This window comes from Theropithecus gelada, chromosome X, assembly GCF_003255815.1.
Source record: "Theropithecus gelada isolate Dixy chromosome X, Tgel_1.0, whole genome shotgun sequence".
NCBI classification, from domain to species: Eukaryota; Metazoa; Chordata; class Mammalia; order Primates; family Cercopithecidae; genus Theropithecus; species Theropithecus gelada.
In genome coordinates this window covers 134,152,649-134,174,066 of record NC_037689.1, presented here as the reverse complement: position 1 = coordinate 134,174,066, position 21,418 = coordinate 134,152,649, and the positions used below count along the sequence as shown (strand labels likewise).

Here is a 21,418-nt window from a genome sequence, read left to right as displayed (position 1 = left end):
TTGGGAGGCTGAGGCACGAAAATCGCTTGAGCCTGGGAGGCGGAGGCTGCAGTGAACCAAAATCACATCTGCATTCCAGCTTGGGAGACAGAGCAAGACTCCATATGAAAACAAACAAACAACAACAACAACAACAAAAAACCAAGCAGACAAAAGAAAAAGAAAAGAAAAAAATATTGTGAGAAAAATTCTCCCCTTTTCCAAATTATGCTTGTTTAGTTATAATGTCTTTTTTCTTGCTAAATTTCCTACTTGTTTATTCTCCTGGCACCATGGAAATCTACTTCAGTATGAAAAGATTTTCTATTCCTGTGTTGTAAGAGTTTAAACATGATCCATAACAAAGTGTTATTTGGGGCAGGCGCAGTGGCTGGCTGGGCACGTTGGCTCACGCCTGTAATCCCAGCACTTTGGGAGGCCAAGGCGGTGGATCACTTGAGGCCAGGAGTTCAAGACCAACCTGGGCAACATGGCGAAACCCCATCTCTACTAAAAATACAAAATTAGCTCGGCATGGTGGTGCGCACTTGTAGTCCCAGCTACTCAGGAGGCTGAGGCAGGAGAATCGCTTGAACTCGGTAGGCAGAGGTTGCAGTGCACCAAGTTCATGCCACTGTACTCCAGCCTGGGGGACAGAGTGAGATTCCATCTCAAACAAAACAAAACAGAACAAAAAACGAAGTATTTTTTATTATTATCATGTGAAATATGAAGTGTTCTGTGAATCATAGTTCTTAGAGCTGAAGTAAATCAGTAAATCATTGGGTCTAGTATCCTGGGAGAAATGACTATCTCTATTGGATAGAGAAGAAGCTGAAGTCCAGACAAGTTTACTCCCTTGCCCATCACACAGCCAGTACGTGGCCAGGCTGGAGCCACTGTGCCCCCTGCTGCCAAGTGAAACATGCTTTCTGTTTTCTGGAAGTGACAGGCAGAGAAGATGGAAACTGAAGTGGTAACTCTGGGAGGGGAGATGGTAAGATTTTAAACGAAGGAGGGACTGATTAGCGATCAAAAGGCAATACATGTCCCACTGTACTCCAGCCTGGGTGACAGAGTGAGACTCGGTTTCAAAAAATAAATAGATAAATACATTCCTGATTCCTGTCCCTCTTCCAGTCTCATTCACAATCCCTAACCCAAGGGGGTGTGATTGGTGATAAGGTGAGGTGTGTGCTGAAAGGGGCTCAGGGATCTGGGAACGGTCATTTCCCAAGGAGAATATGGGTGCCGGTACAGAAGAAGGGAGAATGGTTCGGTTGTTGGGTGGCCAAAACATAGATCATCATAGACTGTCTTTTTCTCCTGTACTTGTATGTTGAAATTTTTTTCCACTTTAAGGCCCAATAAATGCTACCTTTTCAATGCAAAAACAAAACAAAACAAAACAAAACAAAACAAAACAAAAAAAAAAACAATACAAGGATTTAATGAGTTATTTTCCTTTGGCTAAATACTCAGTAGTGAGATTGCTGGATGGAATGGTAGATCTACTTTTAGGTTTGAGAAAACACTGTAGTGTTTTCCAAAGAGGCTGTACTAATTTACATTCCCACCAGCAGTGTGTAAGTGTTCCCTTTTCGCCACATCTACGCCAACATCTATTTTTTAAAATTTTATTTATTTATTTTTATTTTTTTGAGACGGAGTCTCGCTCTGTTGCCCAGGCTGAAGTGCAGTGGCGCGATCTCGGCTCACTGCAAGCTCTGCCTCCCAGATTCACGCCATTCTCCTGTCTCAGCCTCCCGCCACCACACCCGGCTAATTTTTTGTATTTTTTTAGTAGAGACGGGGTTTCACTGTGTTAGCCAGGATGGTCTTGATCTCCTGACCTCGTGATCTGCCCGCCTTGGCCTCCCAGAGTGCTGGGATTACAGGCGTGAGCCACTGCACCCGGCTGCCAACATCTATTATTGTTGACTTTTTAATAATGGCCATTCTGGCTGGGCGGAGGTGGTATCTCATGGTTTTAATTTGTATTTCCCTGATATTAGTGATAGTGAGCATTTCTTCATATGTTGTTTGGCCATTTGTAAGTCTTCTTTTGAGAAGTGTGTGTTCATGTCATTTGCCTACTTTTTGATGGGATTATTTGTTTTTTTTCTTACTGGTTTGTTTGAGTTCTTTGGAAAAGAGTCAGGGCTGAGGAGGTGAGAGACCTGAGTCAGACCTGTACTGTTCCTAAATGAATTCAGAATGCAGTGATAGTAAGTTTCCATTACTTCTGACTGTCTTGTTGGCCCCAAAGTGATTTGAGCAAACCAGACTGACTATTATCTGATCGCGAAGGGGCCAGATAAGCCCCCAGTCAGGTTCAGATAAGGCCCCAACTTAAGTTCTCACTGCTCTGAGAGAGCAACAACGAGGGAAGTTGGTTGGCTAAAGGTTTCACTTTAGAATAGGGGTTTTCCAGCTTGTGATTCAGGATGGCATTACAGCAGAGGAACTAGCAGTTTTTTATTCTCTCAGAGTTACTGGTAATGTTTGTTTTGGTCTTCTTCCCTTTCTTTCTTAGTCAGCAAAAAAAATATTCTCTTGGGAATACTCCCCTGGTATTTTATATATATAATATACATATATAATATATTATATATTTAATATATATAATATATAATAAAAAATAATAAAAAATATAATATATTTTATATATATATATTTTGAGACGGAGTCTCACTCTGTCCCCCAGGCTTGAGAGCAGTGGCGAGATCTCGGCTCACTGCAACCTCTGCTTCCCAGGTTCAAGCGATTCTCCTGCCTCGGCCTCCTGAGTAGCTGGGACTACAGGCATAGGCCATCACGCATGGCTAATTTTCTATTTTTAGTAGTGATGGGATTTCACCATATTGGCCAGGCTGGTCTTGATCTCCTGACCTCAAGTGATCTGCCTGCCTTGGTCTCCCAAAGTGCTGGGATTTCAGGCGTAAGCCACCACACCCGGCCTAGTATTACCATACACTCCAGGAGAAGAACATGTGGCAGACAAGGGCGTTTGTGTGTGTGTGTGTATGTGTGTGTGTGACAGAGTCTTACTCTGTCACCCAGCCTAGAGTGCAGTGGCACGATCTCAGCTCACTGCAACCTCTGCCTCCTAGGTTCAAGCGATTCTCCTGCCTCAGCCTCCCGAGTAGCTGGAATTACAGGCGCCTGCCACCACACTCGACTAATTTTTTGTATTTTTAGTACAGATGGGGTTTCACCATGTCAGTCTGGCTGGTTTCAAACTCCTGGCTTCAAGTGATCCACCTGCCTCGGCCTCCCAAAGTTCTGGGATTACAGGTGTGAGCCACCACGCCCAGCCCAAACTTGGCTTTTTAAGCAAATCTTCAGAAATGTTTTCTCCCAAAAAGTGGTTAAGAGCATGGACTCTGCAGCTAGAATGTTTTGGTTCAATTTCTGTCTTTGGCATTTCCTGGCTTTGTAGCTTTGGATGATTTGCTTAACCTCTCTATGCCTGGGTTTCCCCACCTGTAAAATGGAAATAGCCCTGGCATAATACCTACCTTATAGAGTTATTATAAGGTTAAAATGAGATTTTAATTGTAAAATGCTTGTGTAAGTGTTCAGTGCTCTATGAGTGTTGGCTCTTATTATTATTATCACTTACTGTTTGGTAGGGGAGGAATAGATAAGAACATTCTTCATACAGAGGCCCTGGATAAAGTGGTTCAGTTTGCCTTTATTTGACTTCACTCCACTCTAAAAACTTTATTTGACTTCACTCCACTCTAAAAACAAACAAATCGATACTATTTTTTCCCTCCTACTTCATCTCATAAAGATTTCCTTTAATTGATATGTGAGCATTTTAGTTTAGGAGAAAGTTGATTTTGCTATTTTTTCTTGTGTATTATATGAGCATATATAATGTCTTTCAATTACTTTTCCAGTTCATCCAGTGGAAGGTACTCAAGGGTTTTTTTACACTTATTCATAGCTATGATGTATTTTTATCTATTTATATACTTCAGTATTAAACACTTGTTTTAATTTACTCCTTGCTTTATAAAATACCTAAATGTCCCTTACGACCACTCCTTTTCTTTAGGATCATTATTCTTATTATATAAAAGAAAATCAAGGGGAGAAGCTTAAGAAGTTGCCCAAGACAATAGAATTGTTGTAAATTGAAAGGCAAAAGTTAAAATACAGGGATTACTTCCCTTGTATTTACCATATGTTTGCAAACTATTCGCCAACTAGACTAGAAGAGATAACTACAAGTACTGTATTTTTTTTTCAGTCTGAGTACTGTGGAGGTTACGTCTTTACTGGGAAACTTCGAGGAAGTATGCACATTTCAACAGACACTCTGCCAAGCCTTGGAAGAATGTTCAAAGTAAGTGTGGCATATTTCTGATAGGATAGCCAGCAACATTGCTGTTTGTGTTTTGTTTTCCTTTTACCTGTTGCCTTAGGTAAGGGCACTTCATAGTTAGGTATTTGTTACAGCTTTGAACAAAGTAGCAATACATAGGCAATGTACTAGGTGGCAGTGTTCACAGTGTCAAACCACTAGTTGTGTATTAGAATTCTGTATCTCGTAAATTACTTTTGACTTTATTTAAAAATACCTGAGTTTGCTGTTTCTGGTCAGTATAAGAGACAAATAAGGTCTTTTTAATTTTTTAAATGTTTCTTAAAGTTCTGGGATACATGTGCTGAATGTGCAGGTTTGTTACATAGGTATACATGTGCTGCGGTGGTTTGCTGCACCTATCAACACGTCATCCAGGATTTAAGCCCCTCATGCATTAGGTATTTGTCCTAATGCTCTCCCTCCCCTTTCCCGCCACTCCCCGACAGGCCCCAGTGTGTGATGATCCCCTCGCTGGAGACACATAAGGTCTTAATTGACCATGAATGACACCTCTGGCACTGATTACATATTTTCTTTTGTACATTGCAAATTACTTGGAAAAGTCATTCAAATGATTCATTCAGTTTAACAGATTTGGTCTCTTTGAATTGCTCCTGATACTGTGTCTATTATATTAAGAGTTGAAACACACAGAAAGTGAGGGAAGGAAAAATATATCTTTATGTGAACCAACACATTTTTGATGGTTAGCTAGATTGTCCAGATGTTTAACTTCATACTACAGAGTGAACTATAATGATCATCAGGCAACATGTTTCTATAGAAAGACTAATTTTTCAAGTAGCTTATCTTGAAGAAGTTGGCAGCTTTCATCTCTACAGGGAAACTGAGATGATTACCTGTTATTTAAGCTTAATGGGACAGAGGTGGTTGTCCAGGGAGAAAGATGGAGAGGGCCCACACTAAAGGGACTTGAGGGACCAAGAGGGATCTAGATTATTGATATGAAAAGATGTTCACTAAGCGAGAAGGGCAGATTGCAAACTAGATTAATAATCCTTATGTTTTCCATTTTATAGAGAAACATTAGAAAAAAGCCCAAGAAATATGTCAACATTTTTAGAGTCAGTATCTCCAAATGGTGGGAGTCTGAGAAATTCATTTTTCTTATTATGCTTTTCTGATTTTTCTACAAATGAAGACAGGTGGCTTATACTTTAAAACATTGATTTAAAAACTTTTGAGGCCACCCTGCCTAGCAAACACCAGGCCTCCAAGATTACATAATATTCTTTTGTGGTATGTCATTTTTGGATTTGATTAGTTTTGTCTGTACTCAAACTTTAGATAAATTAACCAAGAGTATTTTTAGTGTACCCAGCTAAATTTGAAAATAATCATCTTAAAAACAAACAAGCAACCGTACCTACTAATTCCAAGTAAGTATCTGACTCTATGTATTAGAACTATGTTTGGTGGCTAGAGTTTAAAGCAGTGGGCAAGAATATGAGTTTCATGGGTAAAATGGTTATAATATAGTTTCTCTTTTAACCTTGGCAAAATATTCAGAAGGCTTTCATGCTGCCAGATATAATTGGAATAATCTTCCTTTGCCTCCTGTTTCCTATTTTGCATTCTGTGTTTTGTCCATTTTATTTACAGGTTTCCAGAAAACCAGCAAAAAGTAGGAGGTTGTCTACTGAGTCTCATGCCTCATTTTAAATCTATGTATCTGGCTTACTGTGCAAACCATCCTTCAGCTGTAAATGTACTCACTCAGCACAGGTAAATAGTTAACATTTCCCCAACTAGGTGATTTTACAATGAGATCATTTCTTAGGACCACGTCATTTGGAAATCCAAGGTCTTCAGTTGGACTCTTGATTATCCCTGTTCATGATGCCAGGAATTGATTCATTGTTACATGGATTGATTGTTCATTAATCCAACAAATAAATTCTTGAGCACCTACTATGTGCAAGGCCCTGTACCAGTTGATGGGGATACAGGAATGAACAAGGAGGAGGAGGTCTCTCCCCTCATGGGGCACAGAATCTTGAGGGAAATGCAGATATTAAATTAAACGTTGTAAACATGTCATATTATGAAACAGTAAATTAAAAGGGTTCTGTGAGACAACAGTAACATGATATCAACTTAGTGGGATGTGGAGAAAGGGTCAGAGAGGGCTTTCCTGAAGCAAAATTCTATTTAGAGCCTATCGTTTAGCTTTCCCTTGCCCCAATGAATGTTTTATCTGAGTTGCTGACACATAGCTAAACTGCATAGGTTCATCTCTTTTTGCCTTCCCTTGTCTGTGTAGAGAAAGTTTCAGGCAATGATTAGCTACAAAGCAGGTGTGAGCTGTGTGACAGATACTTTAAGCAAAGGGCTCTGATAATAATTATACATGACTATAAGTTGCTTCCGATTCATGATGAACAATAGAATAGTGTCTCCTTTAAGAATATGAGTCCTTGCAAGGGACCTAGATAAGTGCCACACCTCTCTTGCTCATCTTTAGCTTCTGACTACCCAACCCTGACACATTCACTGACACATTCATCTGGGCCAGAAAACTGTAGTGTAGGCTTGATGACAGAATTTTACCTTTGAAGTCATGTGCTGGAAATCCAGGTGGGACAAAAGCAAGTCCAACATAGAGACTCTTCACTTAACTTGGAGACTAAGATGCAGAATGGACATGGATTCTGGAAGCTGTTCAAGACTGAAAAGAATATTCTCTTAATCTGACCTAGATTTGAGCTCCCAGAGCTAGGCTAGAACATTAGTTGACACCAACCTCCAGAAATGACAGAATTTTTTTTTTTTTGTCACTCTTCTCAACAATCTTTATTTTTATTTTTATTTTATTTTATTTTATTTTTATTATTATACTTTAAGTTCTAGGGTACATGTGCACAACATGCAGGTTTGTTACATATGTATACATGTGTCATGTTGTGTGCTGCACCCATTAATTCGTCATTCACATTAGATATATCTCCTAATGCTATCCCTCCCCTCTTCCCACTTCCTGTGTCCAAGTATTCTCATTGTTCAATTCCCACCTATGAATGAGAACATGCGGTGTTTGGTTTTCCGTTCTTGCGATCGTTTGCTGAGAATGATGGTTTCCAGCTGCATCCATGTCCCTAAAAAGGACACAAACTCATCCTTTTTTATGGCTGCATAGTATTCCATGGTGCATATGTGCCACATTTTCTTAATCCAGTCTGTCACTGATGGACATTTGGGTTGATTCCAAGTCTTTGCTATTGTGAATAGTGCCGCAATAAACATACGTGTGCATGTGTCTTTATAGCAGCATGACTTATAATCCTTCGGGTATATCCCCGGTAATGGGATGGCTGGGTCAAATGGTATTTCTAGTTCTAGATCCTTGAGGAATTACCACACTGTTTTCCACAATGGTTGAACTAGTTTACAGTCCCACCAACAGTGTAAAAGTGTTCCTGTTTCTCCACATCTTCTCCAGCACCTGTTGTTTCCTGACTTTTTAATGATCGCCTTTCTAACTGGTGTGAGATGGTATCTCATTGTGGTTTTGATTTGCATTTCTCCGATGGTGAGTGATGGTGAGCATTTTTTCATGTCTGTTGGCTGCATAAATGTCTTCTTTTGAGAAGTGGCTGTTCATATCCTTTGTCCACTTTTTGATGGGGTCGTTTGATTTTTTCTTGTAAATTTGTTTCAGTTCTTTGTAGATTCTAGATATCAGCCTTTGTCAGATGGGTAGATTGCAAAAATTTTCTCCCATTCTGTAGGTTGCCTGTTCACTCTGATGGTAGTTTCTTTTGCTATGCAGAAGCTCTTTAGTTTAATTAGATCCCATTTGTGAATTTTTGCTTTTGTTGCCGTTGCTTTTGGTGTTTTAGACATGAAGTCCTTGCCCATGCCTATGTCCTGAATGGTATTCCCTAGATTTTCTTCTAGGGTTTTTATGGTTTTAGGTCTAACATTTAAGTCTCTAATCCATCTTGAATTAATTTTCATATAAGGAGCAAAGAAAGGATCCAGTTTCAGCTTTCTACTTATGGCTAGCCAATTTTCCCAGCACCATTTATTAAATAGGGGATCCTTTCCCCATTTCTTGTTTTTGTCAGGTTTGTCAAAGATCATATGGTTGTAGATGTGCGGTATTATTTCTGAGGGCTCTGTTCTGTTCCATTGGTCTATATCTCTGTTTTGGTACCAGTACCATGCTGTTTTGGTTACTGTAGCCTTGTAGTATAGTTTGAAGTCAGTGTGATGCCCCCAGCTTTGTTCTTTTGGCTTACGATTGTCTTGGCAATGTGGGCTCTTTTTTGGTTCCATATGAACTTTAAAGTAGTTTTTTCCAATTCTGTGGAGAAAGTCATTGGTAGCGTGATGGGGATGGCATTGAGAAATTTTGGTTCTTGTCCTGGTTTATTAAGGTGCAATATTTATTGGCTTTACAAAGATGTTATGTAAGGACATTTTAAAGGTTGAATTGCAGTAAGTCCTGTTTGAAGGTCAGTTTTATTCCTCTGATCAAATTTTGAACTCTTATGGAATAGCAAATATGGAAATTGTAGTTTAAAGAAAGAGAAGTCATGAACTTGGAATTTTTAGGCAAGTGGCTCAACTGCTTATAGCTGACATTAGCTAATAATAGCACTGACCATGTGCCAGGCACATGATGTAAAAGCCTATGAGGGAGTTGTTATTATTGCCATCTCTGCTTTACAGATAAGACATTGGAAGGCTTAGGTTAAGTAATGTGCCCAAGAACTCAGAAATCTTAAGTGGTTGAACCAAAATCTGGGTCTGTCAGACTTCTAAAAAATGTTTTTATTAAGATATATATTTTATCCACAGAAAGAATAATATAAATGCAAATTTAAAGGATCACAATAAAATGAGCACCTGTGTATCTACCACCCAGCTTATGCAATAGAAAGTTTCCTTTCCTTTTCCTTTTCCTTTTCCTTTTCCTTTCCTTTCCTTCCTTTCCTTTTTTTTGACAGAGTCTTGCTCTGTCACCAAGGCTGGAGCACAACTGCAACCTCCACCTCCCAAGTTCAAGTGATTCTCCTGCCTCAGCCTCTAGAGTACCTGGGATTACAGGCATGCACCACCACATCCAGCTAATTTTTGTAGAGATGAGGTTTCACCATGTTGGCCAGGCTGATCTCGAACTCCTGACCTCAAATGATCCGCCCGCCTTGGCTTCACTTGACAGAGCAAGACTCCGTCTCAGACAAAAAACAAAACAAAACGACAACAACAACAAGAAAAGAAAGTCACTGCACCAATTTATTTTCTCACTATCTGTGTATGAGGGTTTCATTTTCTACACACCCTCACCAAACATTTGTTATTGACAGTCTTTTTGATTATAGACATATTAGTAGATATGAAGTGGTTTCTCATGGTGAGATTGATATGCATTTTCCTCAGGAATAATGATATTGAGCATCTGATATGGTTTGGCTCTGTGTCCCCGCCCAAATCTCATCTTGAATTGTCAACCCTACATGTCGAGGGAGGGACCAGGTGGGAGGTGATTGGATCATGGGGGTGGTTTCCCCCATGCTCTTCTTATGATAGTGAGTGAGTTCTCACAAGATCTGATGGTTTTATAAGGGGCTCTTCCCCCATCGCTCTTGCTCTCTTTCCTGCCACCTTGTGAAGGAAGTACTTGCCTTTCCTTCGCCTTCCACCATGATTGTAAGTTTCCTGAGGCCTCCCCAGCCATGTGGTACTGTGAGTTGATTAAACCTCTTTTGTTTATAAATTACCCAGTCTCAGATAGTATCTTTATAGCAGTGTGAAAATGGACTAATACAGCATCTTTCATGTACCTACTGGAAGTTCGTATGCCTTCATTCAAAGAAATGTCGGCCGGGCGCGGTGGCTCAAGCCTGTAATCCCAGCACTTTGGGAGGCCGAGACGGGCGGATCACGAGGTCAGGAGATCGAGACCATCCTGGCTAACATGGTGAAACCCCGTCTCTACTAAAAAATACAAAAAACTAGCCGGGCGAGGTGGCGGGTGCCTTTAGTCCCAGCTACTCGGGAGGCTGAGGCAGGAGAGTGGTGGGAACCCGGGAGGCGGAGCTTGCAGTGAGCTGAGATCCGGCCACAGCACTCCAGCCTGGGCGACAGAGCGAGACTCCGTCTCAAAAAAACAAAACAAAACAAAACAAAACAAAACAAAACAAAACAAAAACAAAAACAAAGAAATGTCTATTCAGATCCTTAGCGTGTTTTTAAATCAAGTTATTTGTCTCTTTATTGAGATATAATTTAGATAACATACAATTCACAATGTTAAACTATGCAATTCAGTGGTTTTTAATATATTCACAAGATTATGTAGCCATCACCACTGCCTAGCTCCAGAAAAACCCGTCCCCAGTAGCAGTCACTCCTTATTATTAATGGCTAATAATGATGCACATCTTTTCATCTTGCTTATTGGCTATTTTAATGTCTTCTTTGGGAATATGTCTATTTAAATCTTTTGCTCATTAAAAAAAATTCAGTTAGCTGTCTTTTCATTGTTGAGTTGCAACAGTTTTTTATATATTCTGGATATTATATTCTTATCAGATACATGTCTACCTTGGAGATACTGTGCATTTGGATCCAAACCACTACAGTGAAGTGAATATTGCAATGAAGTGAGTCACATTAAATTTTTGGTTTCCAGCTGAATATAAAAGTTGTGTTTACACTCTACTGTAGTCTATTAAGTGTGCAATAACATTATGTCTAAAAAACCAAGGTACATTCCTTAATTAAAGAATACTTTATTGGCTGGGCGTGGTGGCTCACGCCTGTAATCCCAGCACTTTGGGAGGCCGAGGTGGGCAGATCACTTGAGGTCAGGGGTTTGAGACCAGCCTGGTCAACATGGTGAAACCCCGTCTCTACTAAAAATACAAAAATTAGCCAGGCGTGGTGGTGCATGCCTGTAATCTCAGCTGTTCAGGAGGCTGAGACAGGAGAATCGCTTGAACCTGGGAGGCGAAGGTTGCAGTGAGCTGAGATTGTGCCACTTCACTCCAGCCTGGGTGACAGAGCAAGACTCCGTCTCAAAAACAAAACAAAACAAAACTTTATTGATAACAAATGCTAATGGTCATTTGAGCCTTCAACAAGTTATAATCTTTTTGTTAGTGGACAGTTTTCTCTTAACGTTGATGCTTGCTAAATTATCAGAGTGGTGGTTGCTAAAGGTTGGAGTGGTTGGGGAAAATTCTTAAAATAATACACCAATGAAGTTTGCCACATCGATGGATTCTTCCTCTCATGAAAGATTTCTCTGTAGCACGTGATTCTGTTTGATAGCATTTTTACCCACGGTAGAACTTCTTTCAAAATTGCAGTCTTTTCAAACCCTGTCACTGCTTTATCAACAAAGTTTATGGACTACTAAATTCTTAGTTGTCACTTCAATAGTGTTCAGAGCATCTTCATGACAAATAGATTCCATCTCAAGAGACCACTTTCTTTGCTCATCCATAAGAAGCACCACCTCATCTATTCAAGTTTGATCATGAGATTGCAGCAATTTAGTCACGTCTTTAGGCTCCACTTCTAATTCTAGTTCTCTTGCTGTTTCCACCACGTCTGCAGTTACTTCCTCCACTGAAGTCTTGAACCCCTCAAAGTTGTCCATGAGGGTTGGAATCAACTTCTTCCAAACTCCTGTTAATGTTGAAATTTCGACCTCCTCTGCAAATGTTCTCAATGGCATCTAGAATGGTGATTCTTTTCCAGAAGGTTTTCAATGTACTTTTCCCAGATCCACCAGAGGACTCACTATGGCAGTTATATATAGCCTTCTGAAATGTACTTCTTAAATAACAAGACTTGAAAGTCAGAATTACTCCTTGATCCATGCACTGCAGAATGAATATATTAGCAGGCATGAAAACAACGTTAATCTCCTTGTACATCTCCATCAGAGCTCTAGGTTGACCATGTGCATTGTCAATGAGCAGTAATATTTTGAAAGGAATCTTTTTTTTTTTTTTTTAATCTGAGCAGCAGATCTCAGCAGTGGGCTTAAAATAGTAAACCATGCTGTAAACAGATACGCTGTTATGTAGGTTTTGTTGTTTCATTTATAGAACACAGGCAGAATAGATTTGGCATGATTCATTTTTAAGGGCCCTAGGATTTTCAGAATGGTAAATGAGCACTGGCTTCAACTTAATGTCACCAGCTGCTTTAGCTCCTAACAAGAGAGTTAGCCTGTCTTTTGAAGCTTTGAAGCCAGGCATTGACTTCTCCTCTCTAGCTATGAAAGTCCTAGATGGCATCTTCTTTTAATAGAAGGCTGTTTCCTCTACATTAAAAACCTCTTCTTTAGTGTAGCCACATTCATCAGTGATCTTAGATCTCCTGGATAACTTGCTGCAGCTTCTCCATCAGCACCTGCTGTTTCACCTTGCACTTTTATGCTAAGGAGATGGCTCCTTTCTTTAAACTTCATGAACCAACTTCTGCTAGCTTCAAACTTTTCTTCTGCACCTTTCTCACCTCTTCCAGCCTTCATAAAATTGATGAGAGTTCAGGTCTTGCTCTGTATTAGGCCTTGGCTTAAGGGAATGCTGTGGCTGATTTGATCTTCTATCCAGACCATGCAAACTTTCTCCATACAACAATATGGCTGCTTCGCTGTCTTATCATTTGCGTGTTCATAGGAGTGTCACTTTTAATTTCCTTCAATAACTTTTCCTTTGTATTCATAACTTGGCTGACTGGTGCAAGAAGCCCAGATTTCAGCGTATCTCAGCTTTTGACATGCCTGCCTCACTAAGCTGAATCATTTCTAGCTTTTGATTTCAAGCGAGAGACGTGTGACTCTTCCTTTCACTTGAACACTTAGAGGCCACTGTAGAATTACTAATTGGCCTGATTTCAATTTTGTTGTATCTCAGAGGTGGAGTAGTCAGAACACACACAACATTTACTGATTAAATTCACTGTCTTATATGTGCATGGTTCATAGTGCCCCCAAACAGTTACAATAGTGACATCAAAGATCACTGATCACAGGTCTCCATAACAGATATAATAATAATGAAAACGTTTGGAGTATTGTGGCTGGGCGCGGTGGCTCATGCCTGTAATCCCAGCACTTTGGGAGGCCAAGGTGGGCGGATCACCTGAGGTCGGGAGTTTTAGACCAGCCTGACCAACATGGAAAAACCCTGTCTCTACTAAAAATACAAAATTAGCTGGGTGTGGTGGTGCACGCCTGTAATCTCAGCTACTTGGGAGGCTGAGGTAGGAGAATCGCTTGAACCTGGGAGGCGGAGGTTGCTGTGAGCTGAGATCGCGCCATTGCACTCCAGCCTGGGCAACAAGAGCAAAACTCTGTCTCGGGGAAAAAAAAAAAAAAAATTTAAAAAAAGTTTGGAGTATTGTAAGAATTACCAAAATGTGACACATAGACACAAAGTGAGTACACACTTTTGGAAAAATGGTACCGATAGACTTGCTCAACACACAATTGCCACAAAACTTCAATTTGTAAAAAATGCAATTATCTGTGAAGTTCAATAAAGTACAGTGCAATAAAATGAGGTGTGCCTATATATGATTTGAAAAAATGTTCTTTCATTTTTTGGGGTGTCTTTTCAGTTTCTTGATGGTGTCCTCTGAAGAACAAAAATTCTGATTTTACATTTTAATTTTGATGATGTCCAATATGTTGTTTTGTTGTTGTTGCTTGCACTTTTGGTGTTATATCTAAGGAATTATTGCCTAATCCAGGTCATGTAGATTCATGCCTATTTATTTTCTTAGAGTTTTATAATCTTAGCTTTTATATTTAGGTCTTTAATTAATTTTGAGTCAATTTGCACATACGGTTCCATTTTATTCTTTTGCATGTGGATATCTAGTTGTCCCAGCACCATTTGTTGATTTCTATTCTTACAAATTGAAGTTGTGTTGTATGGCCCATAATGTGGTCTGTCTTGGTGAATGCTCCATGTGAGCGTGAGAAGAAAGTGTGGCTGTTGATTAATGAAATATTCTACAAATGTTAATTAGAACCACTTGATTGATGGTTCTATTCAGTTCAACTGTCTACTTACTAATTTTCTGCTGCTGGATCTGTCGATTCCTGATAGAGGGATGTTAAAGTCTAACCACAATAGTAGATTTCTCTCTTTTTTCAGTTCTATCAATTTTTGTTTCATGTATTTTGATACTCTGTTGTTAGGTGCATTTACATTAAGGATTATTATGTTTTGTTGGAGAATTTGCCCTTTTATCATTGTATATTTTTCCCTCTTTATCCCTGATAATTTTCCCTGATCTGAAGTCTGCTTTGTCTGAAATTAATATAGCTAGTCCAGCTTTCTTTCAATTATTGTTAATAGGATATATCCTTCTTCATCTCTTTACTTTTAATTGTCATAGATTAAAATATATGTTGTAGACAAAATATAGTTGAGTCTTGCTTCTTAATCCTTTCTGACAGTCTCATTCTTTTAATTGGCATATTTAGAAAATTCACATGTTAAGTGATTATTTATATATTTGGATTAGTATCTACCATGTTCGTAACTGTTTTCTATTCATTGCAATTGTTCTTTGTTTCTTTTTTACCTCCCTTTTTCTGCCTTTTCTATTTTTAGTAAACATTTTATATTATTTTATTTCCACTTTCCTCTTAGTATATTATACTCTCTTTAAAAAATTTTACCAGTATCCCTAGAGTTTATGTCATGTATTTACAGCTAAATCTAACAACACTTTCACATAACACTACACCATTTCATAGGTAACTTATAACAGAATATTCTCAATTCTTCCCTCTTATCCCTTATAATATTATTGTAATTCATTTCACTTTTCCATAAAGTAAAAATCACCCAATACACTGTTGCTGTTATTACTTTGAACAGTTATCTATAAAATCAATTAAGAATAAGAAAAATGAGGCCAGGCGCAGTGGCTCATGTCTGTAATTCCAGCACTGTGGGAGGCTGAGGCGGGGATCATGAGGTCGGGAGATTGAGACCATCCTGGCTAACACGGCGAAACCACGTCTCTACTAAAAATACAAAAAAACTAGCCGGGCGAGGTGGCAGGCACCTGTAGTCCCAGCTACTCGGGAGGCTGAGGCAGGAGAATGGCGTGAACCCGGGAGGCAGAGCTTGCAGTGAGCCGAGATCGCGCCACTGCAACACAGCCTGGGCGACAGAGCGAGACTCCATCTCAAAAAAAAAAAAAAAAAAAAAAAAAAAAGAAAAAGAAAAAGAAAAATGAAATATTTTGTTATACCTGCATTTATTATTTTTCTGATACTTTTATCCATGTATATCCAAGTTTTGTTTGTTTGTTGTTTTTTTAACCTATATCACTTTCCTTCTCTCTGAAGAACTTCTTTTAACATTTTTGCAAGGCAAGTCTTCTGGCCACAATTTCCCACATTTTTTGTTTGTTTGAGAAAGTATTCGGAATTCTAGGTTGTCATTTTTTTTCCTTCAACACTTTAAATATTTCATTCCATTCTGTTGTTTGCATGGTTTTTAATGAGAAGTCTGATAGAATTCTTATCCTTGTTCCTCTATAGGTAAGGTGTATTTTCCTCTCTGGCTTCTTACAAGGTTTTCTCATTGCTTTTGCCTTTCTGCAGCTTGAATATGAAATGGCTAGGTGTAGATATGTTTTGCTATGTATCCTGCTTGGTGTTCTCTGAGATACCTGGATCTGCGGTTTGGGGCCTGTCAATAATTTTGCAAAATTCTTGGCCTAATAGGCTCAACATTTTAAATATTTATTCTCCTTTCTCTTTCTTTTCTGTGTATATTCCCATTATGCACATGTTACACCTTTTGTACTTGTTCCACAGTTTTTGTGTATTCTCTTCAATTAAAAAAATTTTTCTTTACATTTAAGTTTAGGAAATTTCTGTTGACATATCTTAAAGCTCACTGTTTCTTTCCTCAGCTATGTTTAGCCTATTTATTAGACTATCAAAGGCATTCTTCATTTCTGTCACAGTGTTTTTTATGTCAGGCATTTTCTTGTGATCATTTCTTAGTGTTTCTATCACTCTGCTTACATTACCCATCTTTTATTACATGTTGTCTGTCTTTATCCATTAGAACCTTTAACATATTAAGTATAGTTATTTTGAATTCCCTAATAATTCCAAGATCTGTGTCATATCTGAGTCTGATTCTAAAGCTTGCTTTGTCTCCTCAGACTGTTTTTTTTCTTGCCTTTCAGCATGCCTTGTAATTTTTTTGTTGGAAGGTAGACTTGATAAATTAAGTAATAGGAACTGAGGTAACTAGGTGTTTACTGTGAGGTTTTCTGTTAATCTGGCTAGAATCTTTCCTGTGTTTAATGTTTGCTATAGCTGTAAGTATGAGGGGCTTTAGATTTTTCTTGTTTCCTTTTCTTCTCCCTTATTAGCTTTGACCTCCCTCCCTCCCTTCCTTCCTTCCTTCGTCTCACTGTCTCCCAGGCTGGAGTGCAGTGGTGCGATCTCAGCTCACTGCAACCTCTGCCTCCCAGGTTCAAGCAATGTTCATGCCTCAGCCTCCTGAGTAGCTGGGATTACAGGCATGTGCCACCATGCCCGATTAATTTTTTTGTATTTTTAGTTTAGACAGAGTTTCATCAAGTTGGCCAGGCTGGTCTCAAACTCCTGACCTCAGGTGATCCACCTGCCTCAGCTTCCCAAAGTGCTGGGATTGCAGGCCTGAGCCACCGCGCCCGGCCTATCTTTGGGTTTCTTAAGAACTCCTTCTTAAATAGAGTCTGTGTCTTGCAGATCCCTCCCTGTTATTATATATTGGGGCCCTGTCAATGTGGTGATATGGTGTTGGGAAGGGGATACATTCTATAATGTTATGAACAAGTCTCAATTTTTTAGTAGACCTGAGTCCCTGGAAATTGACCTCCAGAAGCAGTTCTTAGCCTTTTTTAGTCCTCTCACATAGGGCAGGAAGATGAGAGAGGGCTGAAGCTGGCCTATTGTACCTTCCCCAGGTCATATAAGACTTGGCAACATAGTTTCCCTTTGTTTTGGACAGGCCTTTGTTTTGGAAAAGGTTCTGGGATTATTTCAAAATGGATGCTCCACCCCGCCCCCACTCCTACCCCAAAACGTGAGAGGATTTTTCTCTGATCTTCACTATGAGAAAATTTTTGGGTTTTTGGATCCCAAACCCACAAAAGTGTTGCCCCACCTCCTCAAGATGGTTCTCCAGGAGTTTTTAAATCTCAAGTTGGGGTCCACATTCAGACTTCAGGAATTCATTAAAATCACTATGCAGGTGTTCCTGCCAGTTACTGGGTCCAGTGGCTTCTGCTTTAGAGAAGCTAATCTCAGCTGTAATTCTCTGTATTCACTGTCTCTCCAGATTTTGAGGTGGTGATTTTTTCTGTGATCTCAGTTCTCAGTAAATCTAAGAAAAGTCATTGATTTTCAGTTTGTTCAGTATTTTTAAAATTATGACTATAATGTGATGACTTCTAAGCTCTTTGGATGTCAGAGCTGAAATCAGAAGTGCTTTAATGATTTTTTCACTATATTTTAATTTTCTATTATTTTAAACGTTTTTGTTATAAATATTCTCTACAATATTTCACTATATTTTGGGGTTTCTTTCAGTGGTTACTCTAAAACTTTCCATATATATCTTATGAGAATGGACTTCATTTTTTATGCTAACTTAATTCTGGTTATATACAAAAACGTGATTCCTGTATAACTGTTTCCTCTTCCCTTTTTGTTATTATAAATATTAACTCCATATACACAATAATACATGTTATAATTGTTATTTAATTTTATGTCCATTAATACAACTGAGAGAAGAAAAGAAAGGAAAAATATATTTATAGTGTTTGTTATATTAACTTCCTTATTTACCATTTCTGTTTCCCTTCACTTTTTCCTGTGAATTTGTGTTACTATCTGATGGTATATTCTTATTCCAATAGACCTTTGCTCCCACCCATCTCCTTCATGCTGTGTTTTTCAAATATATTAAATTTATGTGTGTATAGGTCCAACAATGAAATTATAAAATTTTGCTTTGTCCAATTGCTTTTATATCAGTTAAGAGAAGAAGAAGCACATATTTATACTGTCTTTCATAATTGCATATTTACCTTTATTGGTGCTCTTTGTTTTACTATGTGAATTTAAATTTAAATCTGGGTTTACTTGCTTTCAGCCTGAATGTCTTCATTGAGTGCTTATTGTAAGATGGATTTTTTAGAAAGGATTCTCTCAGTTCTTGTCTGGGAATGTTTTCATTCCACCTTCCATTTTGAAAGATAGTTTGGATGAATACAGAATTCTTGGTTGGCAGTTCTGTTGAGTATGTCATCCCACTGCCTTCTGGCCTCCAAGATTCTGATGAGAAATCAGCTGTTAATATTATCTAGGTTCTCTAGTTCATGACTAGTTGTTTTTATCTTCCTGCTTACAGTTTTCTCCTTGACTTTCAGGATTTTTATTATAATTTGGGCATGGACCTCTTTGCATTTATCCTACTTGAAATTCATTGAGCTTCTTGTATGTGTGCGTTGATGTTTTCCTCAAATTTAGGATTTTTTAGTCATTATTTCTTTGCATATTTTTTCTGCTCCATTCTCTCTCTCCTCTCTTTTTTAGTACTTCCATTATGCATATGTTATTTTGCTTAAAGATTTTCCAAATTTCTCTGAGGCTCTATTCATTTTTCTTTATTCTTTTTTCTCTTTTTTTATATTGCATAATCTCAATTGATGTATTTTAAGTTTACAGATTCTTTCTTCTGCCAGTTCAGATCAGCTGTTGAGCCCCTCTAATGAAATTTTAAATTTCAGTTATTTTACTTTTAAACTCTAGAATGTTCATTTGGTTCTTCTTCTTTCTTTTTGTTTACAATTTCGATATCTTTATTGATGTTCTCTATGTGGTGAGACATTGTCATCATAGCTTCCTTTACTTCTTTAAGCATGGTTTCCTTTTGTTCTTTGCACATATTTATAATGGCTACTTTGAAGACTTTATTAAGTCTGACATTTTGTCTCTCTTACTGACAATTTCTATTGTTTCTTATTTGTGTGAGTTACACATTCTTGTTTCTTTGTGTGCCATATTTTTTTTGTTGTTGTTGAGAACAAGGCATTTTAGGTAATTTTAGATTTCACAACTGTGATACTGATTTCATTCCCCACTCTCTGGGACATGTTTCTGTTGTTTTTATGTGTTTATTTAGTAACTTGATTGGACTATTTTAGTGAAGTCTATTTCGCTCACAGTGTACAATCTCTGGCATCACTCTTCAGAGGGCACAGCCTTGGTCAGCCATGCAGTCACTCTGGAATGACAGTGGTCTTAGCAGAGCTCTCTTTGACTGTCTCACTCCCTGATCTCTCTTTTAAGCCCCATTGGTATCACACCCAGGTGTTAGGCTCTCCTAATTTCCAGCTGATTGGCTCTAATGTTTTAGACAATTTCGTGGGGGCATAAATTGCTTCACCATCTGATCTAATTAAGTTCAAGTGGAGACAGTTTTTGAGACCAGACTTTGAGGTTTGTTGTGATCCTTCTTAGCACTTGCTAGCTGTCTCTTTCCCTGGCTCTCTCTCTGGTGACCTAGCTGGCCTATAGGTTAGCTTTTTGCACTTAAGTGACAGGAACTACCTGCCTCCTTTTATTTGCTTACTACCAAAATCTCCTTTGTTTTGGCATGAGCCCTTATGCTTGAATATCCCCACATGCCCTTTTCCAAATAAAACAAATTTCTTCATGGAGAGCTTCAGAATTCTGTTCCCATGGACTGTGTCTCCCTCTGGAAAAAATCTCACTACTCTGGGAGCTGGGAAGCATGGGTACCCTCTGGTTACCTCTTCCAGCTTGCCTTTTCCAGCATGGAACTCTCTACCCTACACTTGGGCTGGGGTGAGGGTGATTGGGCCTACCCTCCAGCCTGTGTAGTGGCTGCGTGAAGTGAGCTTTTGACCTCTCAGGCACGCTCACCAGGAATTTAGTCTCTTTTACACAGAGTCGAAGGGGAGAGATGTGCTGATGGCCTGTCCCTCCTGGCGAGATATCATATTTTTTGACTGGTAGCTGAGAGGCCAGGGAGGCCTCTCTTCTTGGTCACAGTTGCCCAGAACGGAACTTCTGTCAAACTGAATTGGGAGGAGAGAGAAGAGGGAGGGCTGGTCATAGCTCAAATGCTGTAAATTCTCCCTGTTCTTACTGAGTTTTAGTAGATTTTCCTGAAAAATTTTTTTTCATTTATCTTATATCATTAGGACAACTTCTAGATATTTTATTTATTTTTATTTTTATTGGTTTTTTAGAGACAAGGTCTTGCTCTGTCACCCAGGCTGGAGTGCAGTCATACAATCATAGTTCAACACAGCCTTGAACTCCTGGGCTCAAGCAATCCTCCCACCTCAGCACAGCCTTGAACTCCTGGGCTCAAGCAATCCTCCCACCTCAGCCTCCTAAGCAGCTGTGACTACAGGCACACACCACCACACCCAGCTAATTAAAAAAAATTGTAGAGACAGGGCTTTCACTATGTTGCTCAGAGTTTGCTGGTCTCAAACTCCTGGGCTTAAGTGAGCCTCCTGCCTCAGCCTCCCAAAGTGCTGGGATTACAGGTGTGAGCCACTGCGCCTGGCCTAAATGGTTTTCACCTGTTATGCTTTTTTTTTTTTTTTTTTACTGAGTAGTACGTCCAATGAGTCTCATGCCACCATCTCAAAAGTGGAACTCCTTACTGTTTCCTTTTACATCCTGTGCCCCTGCCTGATCTGAGCCTAAACTTTTTACCACTTTTATAATGTCTCACTTCACAATTCTACCACTTAGAGGCTGTTTTACCCAAGGTGATTCACTTCACTTCTAAGCCTTAATTTCCTCACTTGTAAAATGAGGGTCAAACCACCTACCTTGTAGGATTGATATGAGGATTAAATGAAATAATGTATACTAAGCACCCAGTACAGTGTCACCATGCCCCATGTGTCCTTTAAACATTTTCTACCTACCAGCTACTAGTTTCTTTTTAGGAAAAAAAGTAGAAAATATTTCAAGCATACAAAGAACAGAGATATAAA

The 21,418-nt window shown here is 39.0% G+C and overlaps 1 protein-coding gene across 1 annotated transcript in view; it reads left to right on the top strand.

The window, feature by feature from the left end:
* ARHGEF6 (Rac/Cdc42 guanine nucleotide exchange factor 6) overlaps positions 1–21,418 on the top strand; it is a 116,938-nt gene that overhangs the window by 67,698 nt on the left and 27,822 nt on the right. Inside the window, exons 8-9 of the mRNA XM_025372211.1 lie at positions 4,241–4,336; positions 5,981–6,103. Of these exons, the coding sequence (XP_025227996.1) occupies positions 4,241–4,336; positions 5,981–6,103 (219 nt within the window). The remainder of the gene's footprint in view (positions 1–4,240; positions 4,337–5,980; positions 6,104–21,418) is intronic.